Source organism: Miniopterus natalensis, chromosome 5, assembly GCF_054644295.1.
Source record: "Miniopterus natalensis isolate mMinNat1 chromosome 5, mMinNat1.hap1, whole genome shotgun sequence".
Lineage (NCBI taxonomy): Eukaryota > Metazoa > Chordata > Mammalia > Chiroptera > Miniopteridae > Miniopterus > Miniopterus natalensis.
In genome coordinates this window covers 71451067-71476756 of record NC_142085.1, presented here as the reverse complement: position 1 = coordinate 71476756, position 25690 = coordinate 71451067, and the positions used below count along the sequence as shown (strand labels likewise).

The 25690-nt window shown below is 37.1% G+C and overlaps 1 protein-coding gene across 1 annotated transcript in view; it reads left to right on the top strand.

The window, feature by feature from the left end:
* MOXD1 (monooxygenase DBH like 1) overlaps positions 1–25690 on the top strand; it is a 70379-nt gene that overhangs the window by 5806 nt on the left and 38883 nt on the right. Inside the window, exons 2-4 of the mRNA XM_087817769.1 lie at positions 11483–11629; positions 13297–13461; positions 13592–13675. Coding sequence (XP_087673895.1) covers positions 11483–11629; positions 13297–13461; positions 13592–13675 — 396 coding nt within the window. The remainder of the gene's footprint in view (positions 1–11482; positions 11630–13296; positions 13462–13591; positions 13676–25690) is intronic.

Here is a 25690-nt window from a genome sequence, read left to right as displayed (position 1 = left end):
ATGCCTCACAATGCTGTTTATTGTAACTTTAAAACAATAATGAATACAGAACTTTTAAAAAGAAAAATGTTTTTCCAGGAAGCTTCCTCCAAATCTACATCTTTGTATCTTGTTAAAGTCTAGAGTAGACCAAAAAAAACCCCACAAAAAATAAACTACAAAAGCTACTCCTAAGGACAGCATACAGCACATTAGCAGAGAATTTTGTAAACTAATTTCAAATAGGTAATTTTTGTTAACTGTGAATTTGGGATTACATATCCGAGTGCGACCCAAATAATGAGCAGACCAAATTTAGTTTACTATTGAGGTTTTATCCATCTAATGTAAGCAAATATTATGGGAAAATCTTTAAACAGTTCTTGCTTTTACAAGTTAAATGTTGATGTTTTATATATTTACTTGCTGCCTCTTAAGAGCCCAGAGTTTGGTTGATTGAGGTTATATAAAAAGTTACCCTCAAATCTCCTAATTACCCCCCTCCCATTTAAAGGTGAGGAAACTGAGTTTGGGGTAGCAATTAAATAAACGGCCGTTGCTCCTCTGAGTTCCAGTTGGGTATCCTTTCTTCTCCTGCAAGCCAGCTGCAGCTTACAGAAAACATATCCCAGTTTTCTTCCTCAATAGTGAAAGAACATGTGTAATAAAAATACATTTTTAAACAGACTGATAAAATCACAGTATTTTTTACTACTTTTGTTTCACTATAAATATCATAGATATACATTTCTATGATACAATTTTTCATTCACTGAATTCTTAATATAACCAACCATATATTATGGTACGTCCTTAAAGTGTGTTATCTCGTAGTAATTCTCACAATAGCCCTCTGATGTCAGTGTCTTATTTTCCCCATTTTGTAGATGTATAATCCTGAGCCTCTGGGCCACACAGCTTGGGGATCATTTGTGACTTTTGCTTTTTAGTAAAGTTCTCACCTATAGACAAAGAATGTTGGAATGTTCATTCATTTATTCACTCAATATTTACTGAAGGTTTATTGAACAGTTCTAGATGCTGGGGACATAGCACTGAGTGAGATAAAGTTAGTGGTATTGTGGAGTTCATATTTTGGTGGGGGTTGGGGGTAAACAAATAAATAAATAAGAAAGTGGTAAGTGCTGTGCCAAGAATTAAAATAGGGTGATGTGATAAGGGCCTGTGTGACTATTTCAGATTATGATGCTTATAATCGAAACACGAAGGAAAATAAGTATCCCAGGTTTTAAGGCTGTTTTCAGGATGAACCACAGTGTTTACAATTCGAAGTGTTCTATACTGTGAAGAATATTATCTGGCAGGGGCATCAAAGAACTCAGTAGACCTTGAGTGTAGGAAACTGCCTACCTGGAGGGAATATAATTAATGCTTTTTTCAATGTGTCTGAACCGCATGAGCTGTCTTTTCTATTTCTGTGGCATTGTTACACAGATGTTTAGTAAGCTCAACTAGAGTCTTCCAAGCTTTGATCTAGAGACTTGGTGATTTTATAGAAGTTTCTTAATACTAGGTGTGAATGTTTTTCTCTTATACCCTGTGTTCTTTCTCATCTTCAGTAATCTTAGAGAGCTTAAGGATTTTAAGAAGCTAGACCAAGAAAACCACATGTGTCTGGGGAAGATTTCCATCTTTTAGGCAATTTTTGAACTAAAATTTTCAAATGTTGGCTACTTAGATAAAATTAAATTGCTACCTTTTTTTCCCCACCCTGACAAAGTTCATGCACTAAAACTCACTCATATAAAGAAACTCATGGTAGATAAAAGCATGTAGAAGCTTGGCCTCCTGATATTTTGGACACCTTTGGTCAAGGCTGAGATGGATTTATGCTGTGGCAGATTGCAATCTAGTGATGGGTAGGCAGAGCTAATAAAGAACTGAAAACTGGGAAAGATACTTCCTGTGTTAAATATTCTGAGATTTGTCTGCATATCAGAACCATTTGGGTGTCTTTTAAATTTTTTAATGTCCAGAAAAATCCCTTCTCTCCCCCGTACCAATTAAATCACAGTCTCTGGGGAGGAGACAGCACAGGCATTAATATATTTTTAAGTTTCCCTGGTGATTCTAATGTGCATACAAGTTCTGGAACTTCTGACCTTATGTGGTCAGGCTCTCTGATAGGAATAGGGTGATTCCTTTGTGGTCCACGTGGAGAAGCTTGGAAGATTCCAGGCGTAGACATGGGGCTGCAAAGCAAGGCTCCATACAAGGCAATTCGGAAGGATCATTTGATGTTTGAAACAAGAGCTAGCATTTGGTACTTAAGATTATTTTGTAAAAACAAAAATAAAGTCGTTTTTCCAGAACGGAAGCAGTAGTGAGATGAGTTTGATGAATCGATGGTACTTCTGCGTAAACGAGCAGCAGTGGAAGACTATGGGTAGCGAGGTATTTCAGAACGCGGGAACCAGAGACCCCCCCGGCCCTCCACTCTTCCCGCACGCCTGTTGTGAGTGGGCACTAGCTGCCGTTTTTCTACGCAACAGGAGTGTTTGCCCACACAGAGTCTAAAATATATGTTATATATGATGACAGGGCTCAGCGGGACATTAATGAAGGGATGTCCCGGACCATGCTCAGCCTGTATTTAAGCCAAGAAAAGGGTTCTGCTCCCAGATCTTCCATTGGAATTAACAATAACGAAATGGAGCCCCTTTGTGTTTGGAAAAATCCTCAAGTGTCTGCCCAGTGATGTGAACAGGAGCCTTTGCCTCCCGCCGCGTTCTCCAGGGCTCCTAACAGCGTGAAGTGCCCACAGCCCCGGGCAGGGGGCGAAGGCGGCGAGGCGGCCGGTAGGGGGCGCTGCTCACAGGCCGGGGCCCTGTCGGCGCTGCCACTCTCCCCCGGGCCCGGGAACAAGTCCGTGGGCTTGGCAGGTCCCCAGGGAGCACCTGCTGGGTGGCGGCCGCGCAGCTCCCCGCAGGAAGCGTGGAAATCCCCGCGCGGCTGGCTGCGTGTTTGTTGTGTCTCCCTCGGCAAACCCCTTGACTTTTCCTTTGTGAGAGGGAGCCGTGGTAGCTAAGGCGTCGTTTTAACCTGACTCTCTTGCCCGTTTTACTTATTTATTAAAGACTAGCTGGCAGACAGTGTTAAGTTAGTGTCGGGTGTGGCGCGCAGTGACGCAGCTCTTACAGGCCTCACCACGTGATCTCCAGAGGCCCAGGGGCCATCAGCTACCAAACAAAGGTATTGCGATAAAATTGACTGTATTCCCTGTGCTGTTCCAGTTATACAATAAGTAAGTCATGCGTGGGGCTTTTGTGAGGAATAAGTGAAACGAAAGAAATGAAATATTGGCACACTGAAAGTACTCAGCAGATACAAGATATATCATAATGAATCAATCACTTAGTGAAATGTCATCAGAAGATTACTTGGAGACAAATGTTCCAGCTTTTCAGCGTGGGAAAAGGTGTCTGTTAAATGTATAGGTCGGGGATATTGATAGAAATTTTTGGGAAAATTTGAGGACAAACTTTAAGCAATTGGCTTGTGAATACTTTACAGTCCTTGATAACTAGAGACCAGCATGCCTTCAATAATCATAGATTATGCTAACAAGACTGCATTTTCTTTTGCATGTGATTTGCTGGGCCAGTAATTGGGGTATTAAATAAATGGTGCATGTAATGATACAAGTAATTACCAGGGTTTCTCATGATGTCCTTATAGAAGACGGACTAATAAAGTTGAATTAGTTACAATCATACATATTTAAGCATGCACACCCAAAATATGTTCCTAACAAACTGGCTACATTAGGTTTAAAACAGAAGGAGGGCTCAAAAGATAGTAATCTATGAAAATAATGAAAGGAAACTACAAGTTAAAAATTCATTGAGATGACAAAGTTAAAGACTTGGTTAAAAAATTAGTTGTATTTGCACAAAAAGGTGTAAAATTGAACTTACCTGGAATTCATATGAAAAATAGTATTAGTTTATTTTAAGCTCAGAAGACATGCTTACTAAACACACAGATGCAGTATTAGCCTATGAACTCTGCTGTCGATATCAAGGGAAGTAATGTTGGTATAGTGCTCGGTACCCGGCTAATCGCACCAGAAGACATCTAGTCTAGATGCGGGGGTTGAACTGGAGACGCCTAAGAGGGGACTTACAAGGATGGTTGAACTCTCTGGAAACTGGGTACCTGAGTAATGGGGAAAGGCTGGCAACGCTGTACCTGGAGAAAGAACAATTACAAAAAACACGAGGATTGTCTTTGAAAGAGTGGACAGTCTTCCTCAAGAAATATGGGTTAGATGCTACCTATCAGGCTCCAGAAAGGAGAAAAAGACCCAATTAATGTACAGTAAAGGGTATAAGATTTTAGCTTTATATAAGAAAAACTTTGCTGACAATCGGAGGAATTAAACTTAAGTGATTTTACTCCACATTCATACTTTTAGGTTATTCAAGAAGTTAGTAGAAGGGAAGACATTAGCAGCTATGAAACTGTCTTGTTTATTAACCCGCCCCCACTCTAGCTGGAGCCACTGGGCCGCTGTTTAACTGTCTTGGGGGCCACCACTCTTATTCCTTCTCATCTTTCTCTACACTGTAGCCACAGCAGCACACACACATGTGTATATATATTTTTCATGTCCATCAGAATATGCCTCTTGCTGCTTAAAGCTCAGATGACTTTTATATGAGCCTAGTATTTGAATTCCCTGTACTGACCTACAAGGTGTCACATCTGGGGCCTCATCTGATTGTTGTTCACCAAATTTACCGTCCTGAGCACTGGAGTTCAGCCACACTGGCTTTTATCTGCTTCATTAAACTGGATAAACCTACCGTCTTTTCAGGTGCTTTCCAGTAGCTGCTCTGTCTTCCTGGGATCTGCTTCCTCCACGCTTTTTTTGTGGCTGGCTTCTACTTGTACTTTATTTCTCAGAGTTAGTATCATTGCCTTGGCAGTGACTTTTCTGATCACTCATCCGAAAGGCTCTCCACTTCCTCTCTATAATCCCTGTTTTATTTTCCTAGAAGTACTTAATATCTAAACATTTTTTGTTCTATTGTTATTTAAATTTTAAAAAGTGATTGCACCCTCTCCCAACTAAACTAGAAGTTTTATTATAGTCGGGACTTTGTCGACTATCCTGTACAGTCATATGCCTTCAGCCTTACAAAAGGGGCTGAGGAATAGTAGTCACACAATAAAATATGTGTTGCAAGAAAGAAGAGGAGAGAGAGGGAGGAAGGGAGAAAGGAGCTTTCTTCTCAAAGTTTATTCCTTGCATAAACTGGTCATAGACAGTTAAGAGACGTCATCTAAAATTTTTAAAAAATTAAGATGATGGGATAGGATGAAGGTAAAATAATAGCTTATTTCAGTGGTAAAGTCTGAAGTTGCTTTTTTTCACTGGAGTTTATTAAAGAGTCAAAATTTTAATTTTACAGTGTATTTCTGCTATTTCTATAATTATAGTAAAGTATTAATTGCAATAAAATTAAGATGCTATGATTGTCTGTGGGGGAAATCAAGGATGTGTGTTTCATAAGGTGGCACTCACAGAACAAACAGATTGCTCAGGTGGACCCCTGCATGGAACGCAAGCTAACAGTGTCATATTTTGGCATTCTGGTAGCTATTTAACTGATCCGTTCTTATATCTAGAGTTTCAGTTTTATCTGATGTGGTTTTTAGAAGGCAGGCCCCTTCTGCTTTGACATTTTGTTCAAATTTCTAAGATTAGTGAAGAAATAACTTATTAAAATCAGCTTGTCTTGAAATTCTGAAGATTCTGTTTATATAGTTTCTTTATAGTTTTATGATTTTTTTAGAATCAAAGATTCCCTTTAAGACAAAAATATTTATTATTTTGCTATCAGTATTATTTAAGCACCATAGCGCTTACTATAGAAATTGATATTACAAACAAATGTTTGAAGGAACAAGGCTTTTGAGAGGCAGAAAAAGAAAAGTACAAGCACCTGTTGAAGAAAATGATGACAGATGGCAACATTTTCCTCAAGATCTCCCCGCAGCTGTGCTTACATTCAGCTCTGCAGGCTGACGGGAGTTTATTCATATATTTTATTACACCATCGAGTTTTCACTTTATCCTGTTTAACACAGCACCAGTCAAAGCTCCCTTCTGTTACAGAGATTTTATTCAAGAGAGAAAAAAAGGCTGACAATGAGTGAGAACTAATTGAACATCTGTGTAATCGTGTTTTTTAGCAAGAGGTCAGAGCGATCTTTAGAATATAAAAGCTAGCTTTTGGGGGATGTTACGTTAGTCGGAAAGTGGCAGCCAGTACTAGCCCCTCATGCTTAATGATAAATGCCGACTTCTGCTAATGCTGACTTCACTGTTGCCACACAGCATTTTGAAACCTTAATGATACATTTCATCATTTTTTCAAAGTATAAAGTGTTCAAAAGAAAAAATATCCCACGAGAACATGTTTCAGGAGTAATATTTTTTATGACGCTACTGTAGCCGAACTTTATTGCTGGAGTCTATTAACTCAGGCTTTCAAGGGTAATAGGTAATATTTTTATCTTTAAAAAAGTATAAACGATTATTTAGCTTGTTTATACTGTTTAATTAATATGATAATCCACAATAAAAACAAAAATATCTCAGTGACAATTCATATTGAAGCTGATCTTAATGTAGATATTTTTGTTAGAATGATTGACATCCACATAAAAGCCATTGATCTAGGGTAACATTACTTCACATTCCACTTTACAGAACATTACAACTGAATAAGTACAAAGAAGATAGCTTCTGCATATCAGCTTTTATATTTACATAATTAAAGCATCTACATACTTTTATTCTTAAACTCTTACAGAACCTCTACAGGGTCACGACTCCTGGAATCCTCCTCAGTGCTCTTGCCTTCATAAAGTCCATTTTTAATGACACTTAATTGGAGCCTACTTTTATTTATCAGTATTTTATGTGATATTTATAAAATATATAACATTTAATACACATATCATGCAATTATATTTTTATAATGGCTGGCTGTCCCATGACAATGAGAGTGCACTGAGATCAAATTCCTATTTTTATTTTAAAAGCCCTGGAGTATCAGGCACTGTAGGAAGGTAGGGGAGGAATGGCCTTCACCATGGATTTCCAGGAGAGCTGCCTCTGGGTCCACTTGCTAAATGGGACTGGAAGTGGGAGTGAGGGACGCCTTTCGGTTCTAATTCTAAAGGTGAAAATCAGTAAAAATGATCTGGGAAATTTCCTTAAATATCTTTTAAGTACTACGGTATGGTCTCATGAATATAAATTTATAGGCGATGTTAGCGATATTCGAACTCTTACTTGGCTGATGTTTTACTGTCAGTTTCATTCTCTATTCCCCTCCCCCCCAGAGGATGATAGTTACAAAATAACTATTCCATTTAATGATTTAATTGAATAACTTTATCCCTTTGTCACACTGTCAGGAAACTCTTACTCAGTGAACGTACTTTCCGAGGTTTAGTCTGTCTGCAGGAAGGATTTTTCAGATTGACAGGTCTTTGAACGACTTGTTTTCTTTCCCTCACTTCTCCCTTCTTCCCCTCCCTCCTCCTTCTCGCCCTCCAAGCAATAATAGTCGAGGGAAAGGAAATCTGGGACCTGACTTTTTGGGGGGCCTTTTTCTCTTCTCTTGCCTCACTTAATTGTTCTTCTAAGGTTTGCCAATGTACCATTTTTTATTGTATAATATTGACATCATTAAGATTGTGTTTGATTATAGACCATGTATTTTATTACTGTAGGGCGAAGGAAGAAAAAAGGCACTGCTGAGGGACATCCTGCTCCCACCAAAGTTAAACTATTCCTATACCACAAAGATGTGAATATTGGAAGAAGGTGCTTGGGTTCTTATTTTTTATTTTCATTTAGATTTAGCAAAGGAAAGGCAGGATGTACTCTTTAAAATTACACACATTTAATGAGCCTCTGCTCTGTGCAAGTCACTCTATTAGGCATTGACGATATGAATTAACATTAGAAAATATTCTAAAACCTGGTTTCTCTCTCTCAGATCATTTTTTTCTTGCCTTTCAAATAGGTAGGGAGTGCCCTTCTCTTGTAAAAGGATCTCAAAGAGCATTTGCATGCATAAACTTTTTTTCCTAAATGCTGATGTCAGTTTCATAAGATTCATATCCATTTAGGGGCTAAAAGGTTATAACAACATCCCCAGAGTTCGGTGCCAGATGTGTTTGCATGGCCGATCATACACACCCAAACTCATCCTAGCATCTGGTTAAACACATTCCATCTCAGATCTTAACCTTTTGTAAATATAATTGAGAGCAAGTGGGAAAATAATCTGTTACCTCCCCCTTTTTGTTCTATTTACAATGTAAACAACTATTCTAAAATTACAAATTAATAACTGGTTAACAAGATTAGGTCTGTATTTCTAGGCAGCTATCAGGTAGTTGGGAAGATAATGCGGTGTCTAGAATATATTGCGTGCTACACGGGAATGCAGGTAGAGGAACACGGATTCAGAGAGGGAGTGATCACTGCCATCAGAATGATCAAAGAAAACTTTTTAGAGAAGATGAAGTCATGAGTCTGGAAGAGAAGGAAGTGCTTTAATGGATGGAGCTGGTGGGGAGGATATCTCTGTGGGGTCAGGAGAGCAGGGGAGATAGAACAATGTGACCAAAAGCAAAGAGCTAGAAAAAGGCAGAATATTTAAGGGCAATAATAAATAGATAAGAGAGGTCATGTGGTAAGATGAATGACAGACATCCTGGGAAATCAGATTAGGCTGAATTTTAGAGAAACTTGAATCTAAATTATAGATTCAAGTACTGTATACTGTTGAATTAAATGTATTAGCACAGAGTGATTTTGAAGGAAGAGCTTGACACAAATATGTAGGTGGTAGAGTGAACTGAGATAGGAGACGTGATGGAGTAGAAGCAAAGCCTGGTTATTTTTTCAGAGGAGGACATGATGGGAGCAGGGGCTATCTGGAGTTGTGAGTGATAGAGGAAGAAGTTAGAGAAGACTGTGGTTTTGAATTTGGATGGCTGGGAGAACGGCAGTGTAAGTAAAGAAAATCAAGAGCACTAGTCTTACAGATTGCAGGTGAATATAATTTCGGATACATTGCATTTGAGATGACAATAAGACTTCGAAGTGCAGGTATCCAATAGACTTTTGGATATGTGATACTGAATAAAGGTGACAATTGGAAACTCTTGGAGTAGATGAGATTCCCAAAGGAAGAAGTATGAAAACAGAGCATTATAATGTCAAAAAGAGAACTTTGATGTTCATGTTAGGGGCTGAGAATGACAGAGACTGACTCTCAGAGGTGGACAGTCAACAGTAGAGGCTTCTCGAAGTTGTTTGAGGCTTGCTTTGTTCCCAGGACCGACTTGTTCCCAGATTTAGAGGGAAAGAATTTAGTGTTTCATCATTAAGTATGATGTTAGCTATAAGGTGTTTACAGATGCCCTTTATAAGTTTAAGGCAATACCCTTCTATTGTTAGTTTATGGAGAGATTTTACCGTGGATGAATGTTTCATGGTTTTTCTGCTTTTATCAAGATGATCAGATGGTTGTTCTTTTTTAGACTTTTGATACAATTAATTGCACTGATTAATTTTCTCATGTTGAACCAACTTTGTGTGCTTATGATATATTATCCTTTTTTTTTATGTCATTGGGTTCTTTTTGCTAATATATATTTTTAAGAAAGTTTGCCTGTAGGCCCATGAGAAATAGTGACCTATAAATTTTCTTGTAATGTCTTTGATTTGGTATCAGGGTAATGCTTGCATCAAAAAATGAGTTGGGAAGTGCCATTTCCTTATTTATTACCTAGAAGAGTTTGTGAAGGATTGATATTACCTCTTCCTTAAATATTTGGTAAAATCCCAAGTAAAAGCACTTTGGCTTAGAATTTTCTTTGTAGGTAGGTTATAGCCCATGAGTAGATTATAGGGCTATTTAGAGTATCTGTTTTCCTAAGTTGCTGGTTTGTGTCTTTTGTGGAGTTTGCCTGTTTCTTATCTAAATTATCCAAGTTTTATGCATCAAGGTGTGCATAATACTATTACCCTTTTGGTGTCTGTAGGGTCTGTTTTAATATTTCTTTTTACTTCATCTACATCTTTTTGTTTTCTACTTATCCCATCTGCTCTTTGTTTTCATTTTCTCTTTTTAGGCTTTCTTTTAAATTGACTATGTTTTATGATTTCATAAAGTAAATATTATTTAGGGTAGAAAAAAGGCAGGATGTGAACTCTCATGGATTATAACTGAAATTCTCTCAATAAAGCAAGACATATGATCATAAACTGAGGGTGGGGAAATGTTGGCATCTTGTACAGAGAAGGCTTAGGATATTCGTCTTGGGAGGTCTCCTGAGAAAACAGCAAAAGAGTAACATGGATTTCTAAGCATTATTAAGGGCCAGCCGAAGTAGACATGTAACTAATAATACTATTTAGATAGCTAATCTGAAGGTATGTTTCCAAATAGGGCTTAAATATTGAAAAATGGGGGGGAATGTAATGGAATGTTTCGAATTTCAATTTTAGTCTTAATCAAATCCATTCATGTTTTCCCTTATGAAGGTTGAAGATATCAGCTCTTTTAGACAATCACATTTTTCCAGGAGTCTGAACCTCAACATAATTGGCAGCCGTCTTTTCTACACATTGAACACTCAGTTTACACAGGGCACATGAACTCGAGGATTTTAGTGAAACCTGAGCGACGTTTCTCCCATTTTCTTAGCCAAGTTATCTGAAAAGCCAGGAAAAGTAGAATAACTGGAAGGAATTGGTATTGGTGAATGGAAATAGAATAAATGGAAAATTGGCAAGCTAGCTGGATATTTTGAGGGACTAATGGTTTTAGAAACATGTTTGTAAGACTAGGATAATTATTCTACTCTTTGAACTGATGGCATTTTGTACTATGTTCTTTTTGTTTGCAAAAACCGTGATTGCTTGATTCATGTAATGAAATGTGAGCTTCATGTAAAGGCACAGTTCGTTTATCTAAATTCCTTGTTGTCCATAGGCACTGTTATTTCATTTCCATATTGAAAATCTATGTAATAAAAAATGGGAAAATCACAGTTTCACGGGAATTTTTCATTCGAATTGCTTATATAAGCTAGTTATTGCACTTTCACAGTTCCTCTTTTGATTTGCGTGATCCATGAAAGTACTACAGTGACCTCAAATGCTCCATCTCTCCTGACACTATGGTATTATCCATCCACACCGCCTTTTCCTGAAGGGCCAGAAGTTCAAGATGGGCCAGTTTCCTAGGGAATTGATTCCCCAGTTGGGATCTTCCAGCCCTTAGAAATTTTCAGGACTTAAAAAATGATTACAGTTACAGGGTTTTGTAATAAACAAACCCAGGATCAGTTGTTGTTTTTCAGGTCCTATGAGTGGTCTTAATCTAAATTCGTTCTTTCTGAATTTAGGATATCCTGATTTTCTTTCCCGTATTTTCCACAGGACTATTTTACAAATGAAAATAGGGAGTTGATAAAGGATGTTCAGCAAGATTATCACCTAGAATACGCCATGGAAAACAGCACGCACACAGTGATCGAATTTACCAGAAAACTGCATACGTGCGACATAAATGACAAGACCATAACGGTGAGGAGCCTCCGAGGGAATGCATGCATGAAGAAATGTCCCGTTACAGCTGAGAAACCCTTTACGGAATAAAAGGAGCGAGTTATTTAAAAATAACCTTTGATAGCAAGGTCGCACAGTCTTTGGCGGAATGTTCTTGAATTCTCTTTATAAGCCACACAAAAAATCTAAGCCTATAAATATCAATAAAGGCAACTTTTGTGTGAATCTAAAATTTTGAAGAGCTGTTTAAAGTGTGTATGATTTGACTTAGAAGAGATTTTTGGTTTCTTCTCTATACTGTTTGAAAATACACGATAAAGATCGAAAGAAATGTGTACAGGACAGAGAAGTATGACACTGAATATAATTCATCTGATTTGTAACTGATTCATTTTAGTAAACTCCTAAAATCAAGATGAATAGTAAACTGATTAAAATTGCCCATCAGCATATTATACAAGATTTCTTATTGTCAGACCTCATGCGAAAAGTAATACCTTTATACATATGCAAATTAAATATTTAGAGACTACATAATTTATGTGGTACTTTGGAAGTTTCCACAAACTTCTTAGATCAATTTCACTTTGTATGAACCAATAAAATTATCTCTTTTATTTGGTAAATCAAAGCCTTGAAAATAGGAATGTAAAAATCTGAAACTGTTTTGATTAATATTCAGCTTAAAGAGTAAAAAAAGAAGAAAAAACACATGCAAAGACATGGATCACTTTTTATGTAATATATAGTGCGATTATAGTTTAATTAGAATAATAATTATAGTCATTTGACTTATTAAGAAAGAATATAGCTTTTAAAATAAATAGCTTTTTGCTGTATTATTATTTTTCAAAATTCTTATTACAAAGATCTGGCAAAGATACCTTTATCTGTGGGAAGACTGAATAATTTCTTTATACCCCAGCAAGCCCTTCCCCCTGCTCCACCACTTTCTGGGCAATCTCTCTTGGTTGCTGAATGGAAACCAATTTCATATAACAGTACATCTCCTAGTTGGGATACAGCAGTTCGTCTGATCTTAACTGATTCATCTCAGTGAACTCCTAAAATCAAGATGAATAGCAGAATGATTCCTTAGAAAGTCCTAGGAGTCATAAAATGACTATTAGATAAATTCAAGGTTAACAAACAAACCCAGAATCAGAAGTTCCTCCTGTATTTGCATTTTGGTCAATTCATACAAGTAACTGGGCTAATGCCTGTGAAAGTAAAAACTCTGCCCTGGAAAGTAATTTTAATTTTCATTCTATTTATTTATTTTCCCTAAAATGTTCATAGCATTAAAACAGGTTTCAACTTCCCCAAATCCCTGCCACTTAACAAGAATATTTGCTTGGTAACTACCAGTTGCTGGTTTGGAGGTTTAGCATGACGAGGATTTGCTGTTTCTCGTGCATGAAGCACACCTGCTGGTCACTTGTCCTTCGCTCTGTTTGGAATACATAACCTTGCCTGCAGAGAGACAACTTCTCACCCCACCCCAGAGCTTGTCTATTCGGACACTTAATGGCTGAATCACATTTACACAATTAATGTTAGAGAATTCCAAATGTTATCACTCCCTTTTCTTCTTTATCTTGCTTTAAATAGAGTTCTTTAAACTTAACTCAGTGGTGGGGGAAGCGTTGTCCCGACACATAATCATGCCCATGTCTGGTCACCAGGAGAGCACTGTGAAGGTGATCTGGGCCTATCACCACGAAGATGTGGGAGCAGATGGTCCCAAGTACCACAGCTCCAATCGTGGCACCAAGAGTCTGAGGCTGTTGAATCCTGAGAAAACCAATGTGTCTGTAGCTGTACCGTACTTTAACCTGGTAAATCAGAACGTAAGTTTCTTCGGTTTTTATGCCTATAAGAGTGGGTTTATTGAAAGTGTGTAAGAGTTATTACTTGTTGTGCTTGTTGCTTGTCAAGAGAATGTGACTTTGTGTTCTCTTTCCCTTTTTATTAAGACAGGTCCCCATCCCAAATAAAGGTACAACATATTGGTGCCAGATGTTTAAGATTCCTGTGTTCCAGGAAAAGCATCATGTAATAAAGGTATGCGGCTCACTCACAGGCTAAACTTAATTTGTATGCGTGGAAGAGAAACTGTTGTTCTCAAAATGAAAATGATAAAAAATATATAGAAATGAGTTTCCATTTGATGAAAGTTATTTAGAAAACAAAGAACTGGCTTACCTGACACACACACTGTCTTAAGAGTCGCTGAATTTAGGGAGAAAGCTTGGATTGTAGCTAGTCTTTTGGATTTTTGTCTCCTAATTTTACATGTTAAAGGTAAATGTTTGGGGTGCATTTGAACACCTCCAGCTACTTCTCAGAGAACACTTCTGCAATTGGAATTGTTGGAATTGCAATTTTAAAAATATGTTTATATATTGATAAATTATATCCACGAAGGTTACATCCCCCACCAAAGTTGTTTGAGAGAATTTGCTTCATTGAAAATATGGAATATTGTCATAAAAATAATAGTTACAGTATTTAGGAAAACAAGAAAATTAGTGAATTTCTACAGAATTTTGAAAATACAGAATTGTGTAGTAATTAAGCCCAGCTTGTCTGTGGCATATAATTCCCTCCCACTCCTTCAGGGATAGGCCTCCCAAAACTTTTGCCTCCAGTTGGTGAATGAACAAGTGTTTTAAATCAGAGGTCCTTGGCTCTGTGCTAGGAATTGTTCGGCGGTTCTATGGTGGCTGAAGATTTCCATGGTCTCAACCTACAGTGAGATTGTAGGAGTCAAGACCAAGACACAGGCAAGAATAAGATAGAATTAAATAGTGCATGTTAAATACAGTAAACATTTGTGAGGCCAGACATTGCCAACTTTTTGTCAGCCCTCAGACTGGGTAATAAGCAGTGTGGATGTGAGGAAGGAGCAAACTTGTGGGTTCTGGACTCCAGAGGAAAACATGTGGGTTCGATTCGCAGGTCGACTCTTTAATTAACTGTGTGTCTCAGGTAAGTCGCCCTGGGGTAACGAACGCTCTCTGTAGGCCCTGATTTCCTCATCTGTAAAAGGTGGTCAATCATAACACTTGCCCTACCAACCTCAAAGCATTTTGGCAGAGATGGAAACACTGAGTACACTCTGTGAAGCCACTTAGATTTGTTCATTTCTAATATATTGGTCCTGTGGCACATGCCTGCTTTCCATTTAAAGAATGATTCATAACTACTTAGAGAGGCAACAGAAACAGGTTGAGAAATGTTTATTGAATTAGTAAGTTGTCCTAAATATTTGTGGAATATTTTTGCAATCAGAAGACACTGTCAGTATTGGAGTGCAGATGAGTCACTTAACCTCTGCGGTGTAATTTTCTATTTTTTACATGTAAAGGGGAATGCAAATTCCAGCGTCACATACTAATACAGTGCCTAAGTTCTTTCCTGGTGCTTCCTTGGCATCAGAAAGACTTTTCCTTGAAGTCTTTCTTAGAAAAGAGAATGTTATAGTTAATATATACTGTGAGTCATATGTTACTGTGTCATTTGCAGTAAGTTTAATTGGAACCTGGCTTAATGGACATGTATAAAACCGTAGGCTCAAAAATAAAAACAAATGTCTCACAAAATAGGTCCTTCGTTCATTTTTTTCAGCAAATGTTAATTGATGGGATGCAAACTCCTTAATCATTTACACCAATGCATTTTTATTCTTATCATTATTAATACTAATAAATTGAATGAAATAAAAATAATTGTCTACACTTAAAGGCAGTATATATTCTGACCCTCCATGCAGGACATTTGCTTGGTATCTCATCTAAGAATTCTAAGCTAGATTTCCCATCACAAGCATATTCCAGTAATACTCAGATACATGTGCATCTGTTATCTAAGGGGGTGCTTAGAATGAAGTACTTTGGGGTCTGCATTGCTGTCTTCACTAGTGATGAAGAGAGCTCTCAGTGACTTGAAAGACTTTGGAGCATTTTTTGCAGTTTGGAGGTCTATAAAAGGGCAAAAGTGCTTTACCCCAGCAAAGGGGATTTGAGGGAAGGGCAGCAGGTCAGAGACTAGCTATTGTTTTTTTCGGGGCAGAGGGTTGGTGGCTAGATTTTAAAATTCTATTATTATTTAAGAATACCACTTATAATAAATTCCTGAGCTGCTTGTATTTTGATCTTTGCAAAAATGTTTAAAATTGTGAATTGAAAATGTGCCGTCAAACTTGCAGACATACGGAGATTGTAAAAAAGAAAATTCTTGATAATTTATATTAAAACCACACTCCTCATATGAGGTCATCTCTGTCTCTCTGCCTTGAGGCCCACTGTCCAGCCAGTTTCCTCATATGTAAACATGCCCCTAGCTAAGCTTTGCCAAATATGTGACTTTACCTAAATTTAAAATTTTCAGAGGAAAGTGACTCTTCCCAGTTTCTTTAGTCAATAGTAATATCATTATCGCCTGCCAACAGCGACAGGGTATACTCTGCTAGAAGCTGGGGTTATCCATTGGTTTAACACACTCTTTTTTTTAGGAGAATTGTCAGGAAATTCTCATAGATAAATTAAGCACCTAACTCATCTGTTTAAACATGATATGTCCTATTCAATTTAATAAATAGTTGTTGATGGCCTGTTATGTTAAAAAGGAAAAAAATAAAAACAGCCAGACTGACTCATCATTTCTTAGTCATTTCTCCTTAAAGGACCAGCTTCCTAAGAGGGAGGCGAGTAAGCTTCATGGTATAGTAGGTGGGACCAGGTTTGAACCCTCTCTTTCCATTACTAGTTGTTTAACTATGGGAAAGTTAACCATCACCCACACCTTAACTTTATTATTTAAATAGGAATTGTACCTTCCTTATATGATTGTTTATACTGAAGATTAAATATCAGTTTTTTTATAAAAAATTATTAACACTTAGCACAGTATCTGACACATAGAAAACTCAATAAACCCAACTATTATTATTAGGCCATTTGTTTTCAGTGTTGCATTCTGAATGATTTATTATTGGAAACTGCTAGTGAGGAGGCCCAGAAGATGACAGAGCACCATGCAAAAAGGTTGAGCATTGCTGAGTTTTAAGAGATTACTTTTACCTGTTCTCACCTCGGGGAAAATTATTTACTTCCCTGTACCTCGGTTTTCTCATCTGGAAAATGGGCATAATAGTTCTCACCTAATAGGGTTCTTATGACTATTAAGTGGAACAAATGAGTTTAACATTTGTAAAGTATTTAGAACAGTGCCTGGTACACAGTGTTTGTTAAATAAAGTAATTAAATAAAATTTAATTACTAGCGATACACAGTTGTTAATATCAAGTTGTTAATATCAAGTCTTGTTAGGTTTCTGGGTCACTGAGGAATCCCAAACCAGCCAACACTTTTCTAGAAAGTCCGAGTTTTAAATGAGACGCAGATCGTCACTCTTTCATTTAGGGAAGCCCTCCGGAGAACTTCCTGTTGCCCAGAAACCTTTTGTTCAGGCGAACAAAACACTGTCAGTCATTCTCTTCATTAGTAGATGCAGGAAGGAAAGAAATTGCTACGCTTTATACTTGCTACTGAACAGAACATCTTTTTTTTGCCATGAAATGAGATGCTAATATTCTTTTCTGCTGGTGGCATTCGTAAATCTGAATGATTTAATTGGGGAAATCTAAGCAAGGTTGTCATTGAAGAACCGTGAAATGCCCTTGAAGCCAAGGTACTATATAGCCGTGAAATAGTCATTCAAAAATTGACTTTCCTATTCTAGACACATAGCATGAACATTTTACTGTATCTACTATGTTAAATGGACATTGCAGCCCAGCCCAGTTTCTTTATGTTCATCGCCCACACCTTCCTTTTACTGAAAGGACACCGTCAAATGCAGAACTTTAGCACTGACACGTTCTGAAATGTCACGTATGATAGAGGGTTTCTATTTCTGAAAATGTGTAAGATTTCAGAGTTAAACTCAGTCAGTTGTGGGAATTCTTAATTTCAAACTACATGATTTGACAACTATTAGAATGATCTCGTCTCTGTCAGTATATATTCTTCCTTTTCCCCCCATGAAATATTTCAAAATATACTTTAATTGATGTGATTTTCCCCCTGATGGAAATAGGTTTTTGGTTTGTCACCAGGATGCATTTCCACAGACTCTCCTCTGTAGTCTCATTGTTTTTTCATGTGCTCACCTTCTGTTTCACTTTATTAGGTGGCAGACTAGTAGGTGTTTGCTCTTGACTGTTGACTGAATGGTTGTTTGTATTTTTACCCATTTCCATTCTAAGTTTGTATAACTTTTTTTGGCTTACTGATATTTCCCATTCATCTTTTACTAATTTAGTATTTCCTAAAGGCAAATCTGTGAATCTTTAGGCAGATTTATTTTGTTTGTTGAAAGAAATTAACTTTCAAAGAAGGCCTCATGTGAAAATGCTTTCCACTCCTTTTAAGTATTTGGTAACACTATATTTGGTTAGTAAATTCTTAATTCCTGTGCATTACCTCTGGCACCTGTGATTTTGTCATCCATTGATGAATGGATGATTCTTGAATTATGCTTTAAATTTAAAAGAATCCTCTTCCTTGGGAATTTGTCATTCACAGTTTATAAATACCAAAATAATTATACCTTTTATCCAAGTGTGTATGAAATTTTACTTATCTTTTTTCTACTAGAGAAGAGATGAAAATACTTGGGCATTTACACGGCTGATACTTAACTTTGGGCAAAACATGTTGGTAGGAACACTGGCCCTAACAATGAGTTGACTTAAATTAGCACATTAAAAAAATTGTTGACTTAGATCACTCAGCGTCGCAAAGTTCTTTTTAGATCGTCTTGGGTTACATCTACTTCACAGAAATACTGGAGATTGTCTAGCTACATGGGTGTTCTTAACAGCCACTTGATGAGGGTACAAGGTAATTGAATTCACTTTGAAAGCCTGTCTTTTCATGGAAGTGATTTATTGTTAACTCTGTCACTAATTAGCTTTCTGACCCTACAGAAAGTACTTAACCTCACGCTGATTCTCAAATTCCTTGTCTGTAAAATAAAGGGACTGGACCAGATGATTTCCATTGGCTCTTTTTACTTGTAAATATTTATGACTTGCTATGAACTAGAAGTGAAACTTGTGCTGGGGTTTGGATGCCCCGTGGTCTGAGTTCCTGATAATGCTTACTTCTCACTGCCCCTGGCCGGGGCAGGGTGAAATGTTTAGGACTCCACGGCCTCCCTTGAAGTTAAAAGCCTCCTTCTTTAGTCTCTTGGGCATGGGCTTTCTTAACATATGTTCTGAGGCTTAGGTTTCCATCTGAAAATAGAAATAATAATAATAGTACTTGTCTCCAGTGGTAGCTGTTATTGTTAAATGAGATCATATCTGTAGAGTTCTATATGTTTGGCATATATTATTAGATAGCTCAATTTTAAGTATTAGCTATATTCCCAATTTACATTGATCTCACATTCCTCTAAATGTTGGAAATAATCTGAATAACATAAATCTAAATAAATAAGTAAATAATGTAAATCTTGGAAATGTCATCTTTATACAGAATAGAAATTAAGAGTGCCAGGGTGAACAAGGCTTCTAGGTTGGTACCATGGACAGGAGGGGCTCTGGAGATAGGTTAGGGGTTGTAGTCTAATTCTGCTTTTCATGAGCTCAGTGATCTTGAACAAGCTAAATTCTCAAAGTTTGTATCTTCATTTGTGAAGTATGAAAAATAATTTCCAGTGAAGATGAAATGAATGCAAGCGAAAACACCTGTTGCATAATAGGCTTGTAATTGCTTGTTTTCTTCTCTGGATGGGGATTAGAGAGATGGACGACTTAAACTTCATCTAGCATTTTCTCATACTTTCAGTAGGACTGCACTGAAACTGTGGTAGGCAGTAAGTCTCTATTTTATCTTGAAGCAAAGATTCCCTGGGAATTAGATTTCATAGCTTGCTTCCATTGTCCTAAACCAAATGAAATTTAAGCTAATTTCCTCCTGTTCTTGTCTAAGTGAGTATAAAACCCAGCTGGTGACTAACCTCTGGGAAATATTCTTTCGCATTCCAGGGTCACCCATTAGCCTTCCATTCTATGGCCTTAAATCATGCTGTTTTCAACAGATGTAAAAACGTATTTACTTCTGTTTGTTCTTTTACCACTGAACTCTCTCCCTACTTTAGTACATCTTTTTAAGGTAGTCCAAAAGGTTGGATGATGAAAATAGAAAAGCATTATTCATAATTATTAGTTATAAAAATTGGTAATTAATTTCATTAACAACACTTTTATTGAAAGAGTGCTAAGACATTTAAGTTGAATTCTAGATGTTGATGGCATAATAGGATTAAGAAATATGGTGATATTAAGATATGAATGACTTTCACTTGTGTAGAGGGAATTATGTAGGTAAAATAGCTGTGTTTTTTTTTCTACTTAAATACATTATCTTGTTAGATTTTCACAGCCGCCCACGAGGTCAGTTGAATTACACCACTTTCCAGATGCACGCACTGAGCCACCGCATGAATAAGTGACTTGCTTAATATTACAAAATTATGCGAAGCGGAGAGCTAAGTTGTGAACACAGATCATCTTAGCAAAACTGGTGGACCTTTCTCTATATAATTTCTATTAGCTCAGGCCTTATGATTTTTCCAGATGATATATCCTACAATGAAAATAATTTGTGTGAGAAATGTCTGGTAGCTTATATACAGCCACTGGCCCTTTGAATATGCTTCTCAGAGTCTAAGTTACTTGTGTGTCCTACAGAAACAGCACGTAGACCAAGGGCCACATGAAAAGATCCCACCAGAACATTCCAGAGCTACAGTTCAGAGATACTGGGAAATTAAATCTAGTCGCATGACATTTGAGTATCCAGAGGCCTGCTGTTTTCAGCCTTGGGGATGGAAAGTGCTTGTTGACAAGGGATGGCACATACAGTTTCATTTGTGACTTAGGAAGTCATTTAAATAAGATAGAATTAGGATGATTAGGCGAAAGATTATGCATATGGGCTACAGAATGTTAAATCTCAGAGATGATGTGAGGGAGAAAGGAACTGAAAGTAATTTCAGTGGCAAGAAGGTAGCCTACTAAGCTTATTGGACATATTTTGTAGCATAAGGATCATTGGAAACAATCCCATAGCCTTCTGTTTAAAATGAATCACAATCCTCTTTGGAGTTAAGTGAAAATAGTAGTAATGACCTATTTTGTTCCCTTCACTCTAACGGTCTATAAAAAGGGACTTTTGAGAAGACATACATTTTCATTTGGAAGTTAAATTTTGGCAAAATTCCTAGAGAAAAGTACCTTAAAAACAAGAACCATGTTGTTGGAAGGGGAACTAGAAGTGTTGGCATCTGAGTGGCCAAAGGAGCAGACTGAGAGTGCGGGTTCTAATCCTGCACTCACCGGTGGTCTGCCGAGCGTGAATGTGGATGCTCCACGGTGCTGCTCAGGAGAAGGAATTAAATCCATGTTAATACCGCAGTTTAAAGACTATAAATTGTACAACAGAGAGGTGGTTCTAAGTGATCTTTAACTCTTAAAATTCCAGCACTTTAGTTAAATATTGGAACTGACAAAACTGAAAGTTTAAACAAAAAATGTTATAAATTTGATAAATTTATAAAATAAACTTAATAAAAGGCTGTTCTAAAAAGTTGTAAAAGAAATGAAGATAACTATTGTGTGTGGTCCCATAGGTTATAATATGCCAATTTAATTTTGATGTCTGTTTCCAAGGTAAAAAATAATATACTTATTAAAACAAGGTGACGTCCATTGTTTCCTTTTTGATACAAAAATGAAATATTTAAAATACTTTTTATGAATGGATCTTTCAGTAATTGGCAGAAAATATATATGTAGTGGAAACACTTTAAATAAATGAGATATTTACCATCAAGTTTATAAAACTCATAAATCAAAGTATAGTTTCATACAACCCAAGTCAAGTTATAAAAGGCTACACAGTTGTAATTTTTAGAGTATCAAGCCTCTCTCGGCACAATTAAAATGAATGTATTTCTACATCAAAAATTCAGAGTATATATGAATTTAACAATATGTCTGTTTTATGAAGAAAAACATTACACTTCCACGTTAAAAAGGTTATGATGAGTCTTGCTTTTTTGTCATTGTCTTTTGCTTGCTTCTTAACCTGGGTGCACATTAGCCTCGTCTGAAAAGAGTCCTTAGGGATGGTGTCAAGGCCCTTCTGTCGGTGTTGGCTGTTGCTGTCTTTTGGAAAAGTTCCCCAAGTGATTTTTGTTACAAATTCCCTGGTTGAGAGTCACTGTTTTGTATTTACTATAATTTCCCAGGAGACTGTATTTAAGGTCTATTTTGTAGCACCTAGTAAACACCCTTTATATTTTTAGTAGCATGAATACACATTTTTTCGGGTAATACACTGTTTCATTTCAACAAATACTGTAAAAGTCGAACACATGTTGTACATCAACTATAAGATGCACTGTTAGTTGTCTGCACATGAAGACGATTTAAGCAGTTTATGGTTCTGAGACCGTTTATTCCTTGACGCAGTGCATATTTCTTTGTGGACATGAAGAGGCAAAAACACCAGCTGTTTTCTGGAGCTGCAGCTGACTTTCATTATAAAATTTCAACATGAACTAATTCAGATATAAAGGATACTTTCTTTTATGAAGGGAGAAAGATTTATGTTCCAGTGAAATACATACATCAAAGTTAACTCTAAACGTTAATGCTTATAATGTACTGGACCCATTTTAGAAACTGTATACTGAAGGCCACCTTGCTCACTTTAGATGCATTCCATCACCAACAAAGAGATCTTTTCATCACTGAAATCTCACCGAATTGCTCTATGTGGAATTTTAAATATTAAGTGAAGGCAAGACGATGTAAATAACCATTTTAATAAATATGTAAATGCTACCCATAGCCTCTCAGCCTTTAGCTTAGTGTGAGGAAGTCCTGAGAATATAGGAAAGGTACTTGGTTTGTGGTATGTTTCAGAAATCGGATGTGGACTTAATACACTATATATCTTAAGCTGCTGGGAGTATCCCTTCCCACTACCTCTAAATCACAACGAAGAATGAATCAGTGAGTGTCTGGTGAGTGCCTGCTTTGGACAGCGCTCAGTGCTATGTCCTCTGTCATATATAAAGCAATATAAGGCACGGCCTTTCATCCCCAAGGACCTCCCAGACTGGATGTGCAGAATTGGCGCACGCGCGAATAATAGAGAAACCCTAACGCTAGCAAGGAAACACTGGTGCGTAGTATAGGCAAAAAGAGAGCAGTGAAGGGCAGTCCCCTGCCACGTGGAAAGGATCATTTTGGGAAAGTGCAATTAGTTGGATCTTAGGGACATGTGGTGGGGATGGCTAGGAGGCAGCCTCTCTGTTTATATGCTTAAGTGCCAAAATAAAACTCGATGATAAGACAGCATTTAGTGAGAGCCCTGTGCATTTTCTGCACTGTCAACCTTTATAAAAAACAAAGCAAAGCAGGAAATAAGTAGTATTATCCTGACTTTACAGATGAAACGAAAGCCCTGGGAGGTGAAGGAACTTGCCTCATGCTGATAATTTTCTTGTTTGTGTACTTTTCCCTGAGGAAGACAGTATATTTTTAAAATAAACACGAATGAGCATTTTTGCTGGTTTAACATCAAAATACGACTTTCAGGTCTGTGGAAAACACACACAAAATTAGGAACGTGGCTCCATTGTTGAAGTCCCGCAGTGTTACACGTTGGCGTGTGCGGAGGCCCCATCTGCTCCCGCGTGTGGTAAAGGACACGATGCTGACCCACGTCTGCGGCCCCCGAGCCAGCTAGCAGCTGCCAGCCGAGCTCGCAGCCCGTCGTCTGGTTGTGTCAGATGAGAATGCAGAATTCCCGCACTGACTTCTTGTCAGGGTAACTGCGTTTTTTGGTCGGGGAATGCCGGATCCATACCAGAGCCCCTAGTGTGAAATACTGAAAGCGACTGCAGACTGCAGCGGTTAGTACTAAATGGGGTCACTGATTTTAGGCTGAATGATACCATTGTGTAGCTTTACCCCCAGACATGAATTTGCCAGTTTTCCTTAGTGCTGATACTCTGGGAATTTGCGTCATACTCTCGGAAACAGAAATCAAGGCTACCTCTTAACTGCACACATGTGCATGTAACCATTTCGTTCTTTAAAGAAAAGCTGCAGGCGGTTCCCCGGAGGAGAGCGATGGCCTTTCTGCTCTTGTGGAAACGAAGGCATCGTCTCTAGACTCTAGTCACCGTAGGGTGACTTGACTGTTGACTTTGTTGGGCGTCCATTCCCATTGTCAGCGTCGGTCACGTTTTCTTAATAGTTTAAATGTATGCAATGCATGTGGGAATCTTTATAGGAGAGATTTGTATCATTCAGTTTTTCATTTTATTGAATCATAGGCCTAATATAGATCTATCTTAAGAGATTATTTATTTATGGCCCAAGATTTGAAAAAAAAAATTACTGCTTTAAAACCACCCTCCAAAGATGTATGCTTCTTGTAATTATAAAAAAATTCCCCAGGCTTTCTAAAAACCATCCTTATTCATGAAATTGGGTGTTTTCTTCATAATAGCTAATTTTAACTTCAAGGCAAAATCAGTTCTTTTGGATGGAAACTGAACACAGGTTTTTCATCAAAACAACGGGGGCATATTATAGTATTGATTGTTGCCAGTACATACCTATATAAAATGGAAATAGCAATTCCTGTCTTCTCAAGATTACTCTGAAAGTGCTTTAAAAATATTGAATTTTAGAAAACAATTCCTGTCTTCTCAAGATTACTCTGAAAGTGCTTTAAAAATATTGAATTTTAGAAAACAAATATTTGTTGATGTGCTTTACCCACTACTTATGCCACTTTGCAGATGAGGCTCAGAAAATTAGATGTCTTTCCTAATGTTACGGAGTATTTAGTATTACATAACATCATTTTCTTAGTCTAGCAGCGGGGACTTGCACAATTTACTTAACTTCTCTGAGCCTAGATTTGGAGAGTGCTGTCTCCCTGGTCACTTAGAGCTGGGTTTAAATCCTGGCTCTCTCATTTACCACATACATGACCTTGGGTAACTTAAATAGAACTTCTTGGATTCTCCGTTTTCATATTGGCAAAATGGAGATACTATCCTATTTGTAAGATTACTGTGAAAATTACTTGAAAATGGTTTTAAAACACCTGAGGCAAGATAGATGTGAAATAGTATCCTTCCGTAGTAACTTTTATTTCACTCTGACAGTCTAAACCTTCTGTTCACTTTTGTCAATAGTTTATTCCATTGTTACAGAAAATGAGGGCTAGTGAAAAAACTGCCTTTTTCATCTGGTTAATGAATTGAAACTGGGATTCAAATTTAGGCCATAAATCCCAAATTGCTGTTAACTGTCTATACCTTTCTTTCAACATACGAAATATAAAACAATATCAGGGCAAAACATTTTCTCAAGATTTATACCCCTTTCTACTCTGTCATCTTTCAATAATCTATAATGAAAGAAGTTTTAGAGTTTCTGAGAAAGCTCTAAATTACTTACATGTAACTAGTAATTTAGAGCAGTTGTGAAACTCACTTTGGTTTCATTGACTTCTTTGAGACATGAAAAAGAGGGAAACATTGAAATATAGTTGTTTATATCCTACTGAATTTTTATATGGTATATTAGTTCCTTTATAACTTAAATTAACTATTTTCACTACCTTAGGTTTTTATTTCTATATTCACTTTTAAGATGAAGCTTAGTTCTTTTAAGAGCTGGCCTTCCAAGTGCATCTTATGCATTATGTAAGGCAAGCTCTCATTGCAAAATGTCATAAAAGACACGATTGAATTAAATTTACAAGGTTAGAGAACTAAGTTCTTTTTAAAATGATAAACAGGAAATGTCAGTACTCTGAGTAATATTTTCCACTCATATAGCAAATAAAATTTTCCAACAGATTGTTGGTTTGGTCACATTAGTTCAAAGTATATTTATTCCAAGTGCTAAAAAATATTTTATGGAATAATTTATTTCTTCTTCAGCTTGAATCAGTCATCACATGAAATTCA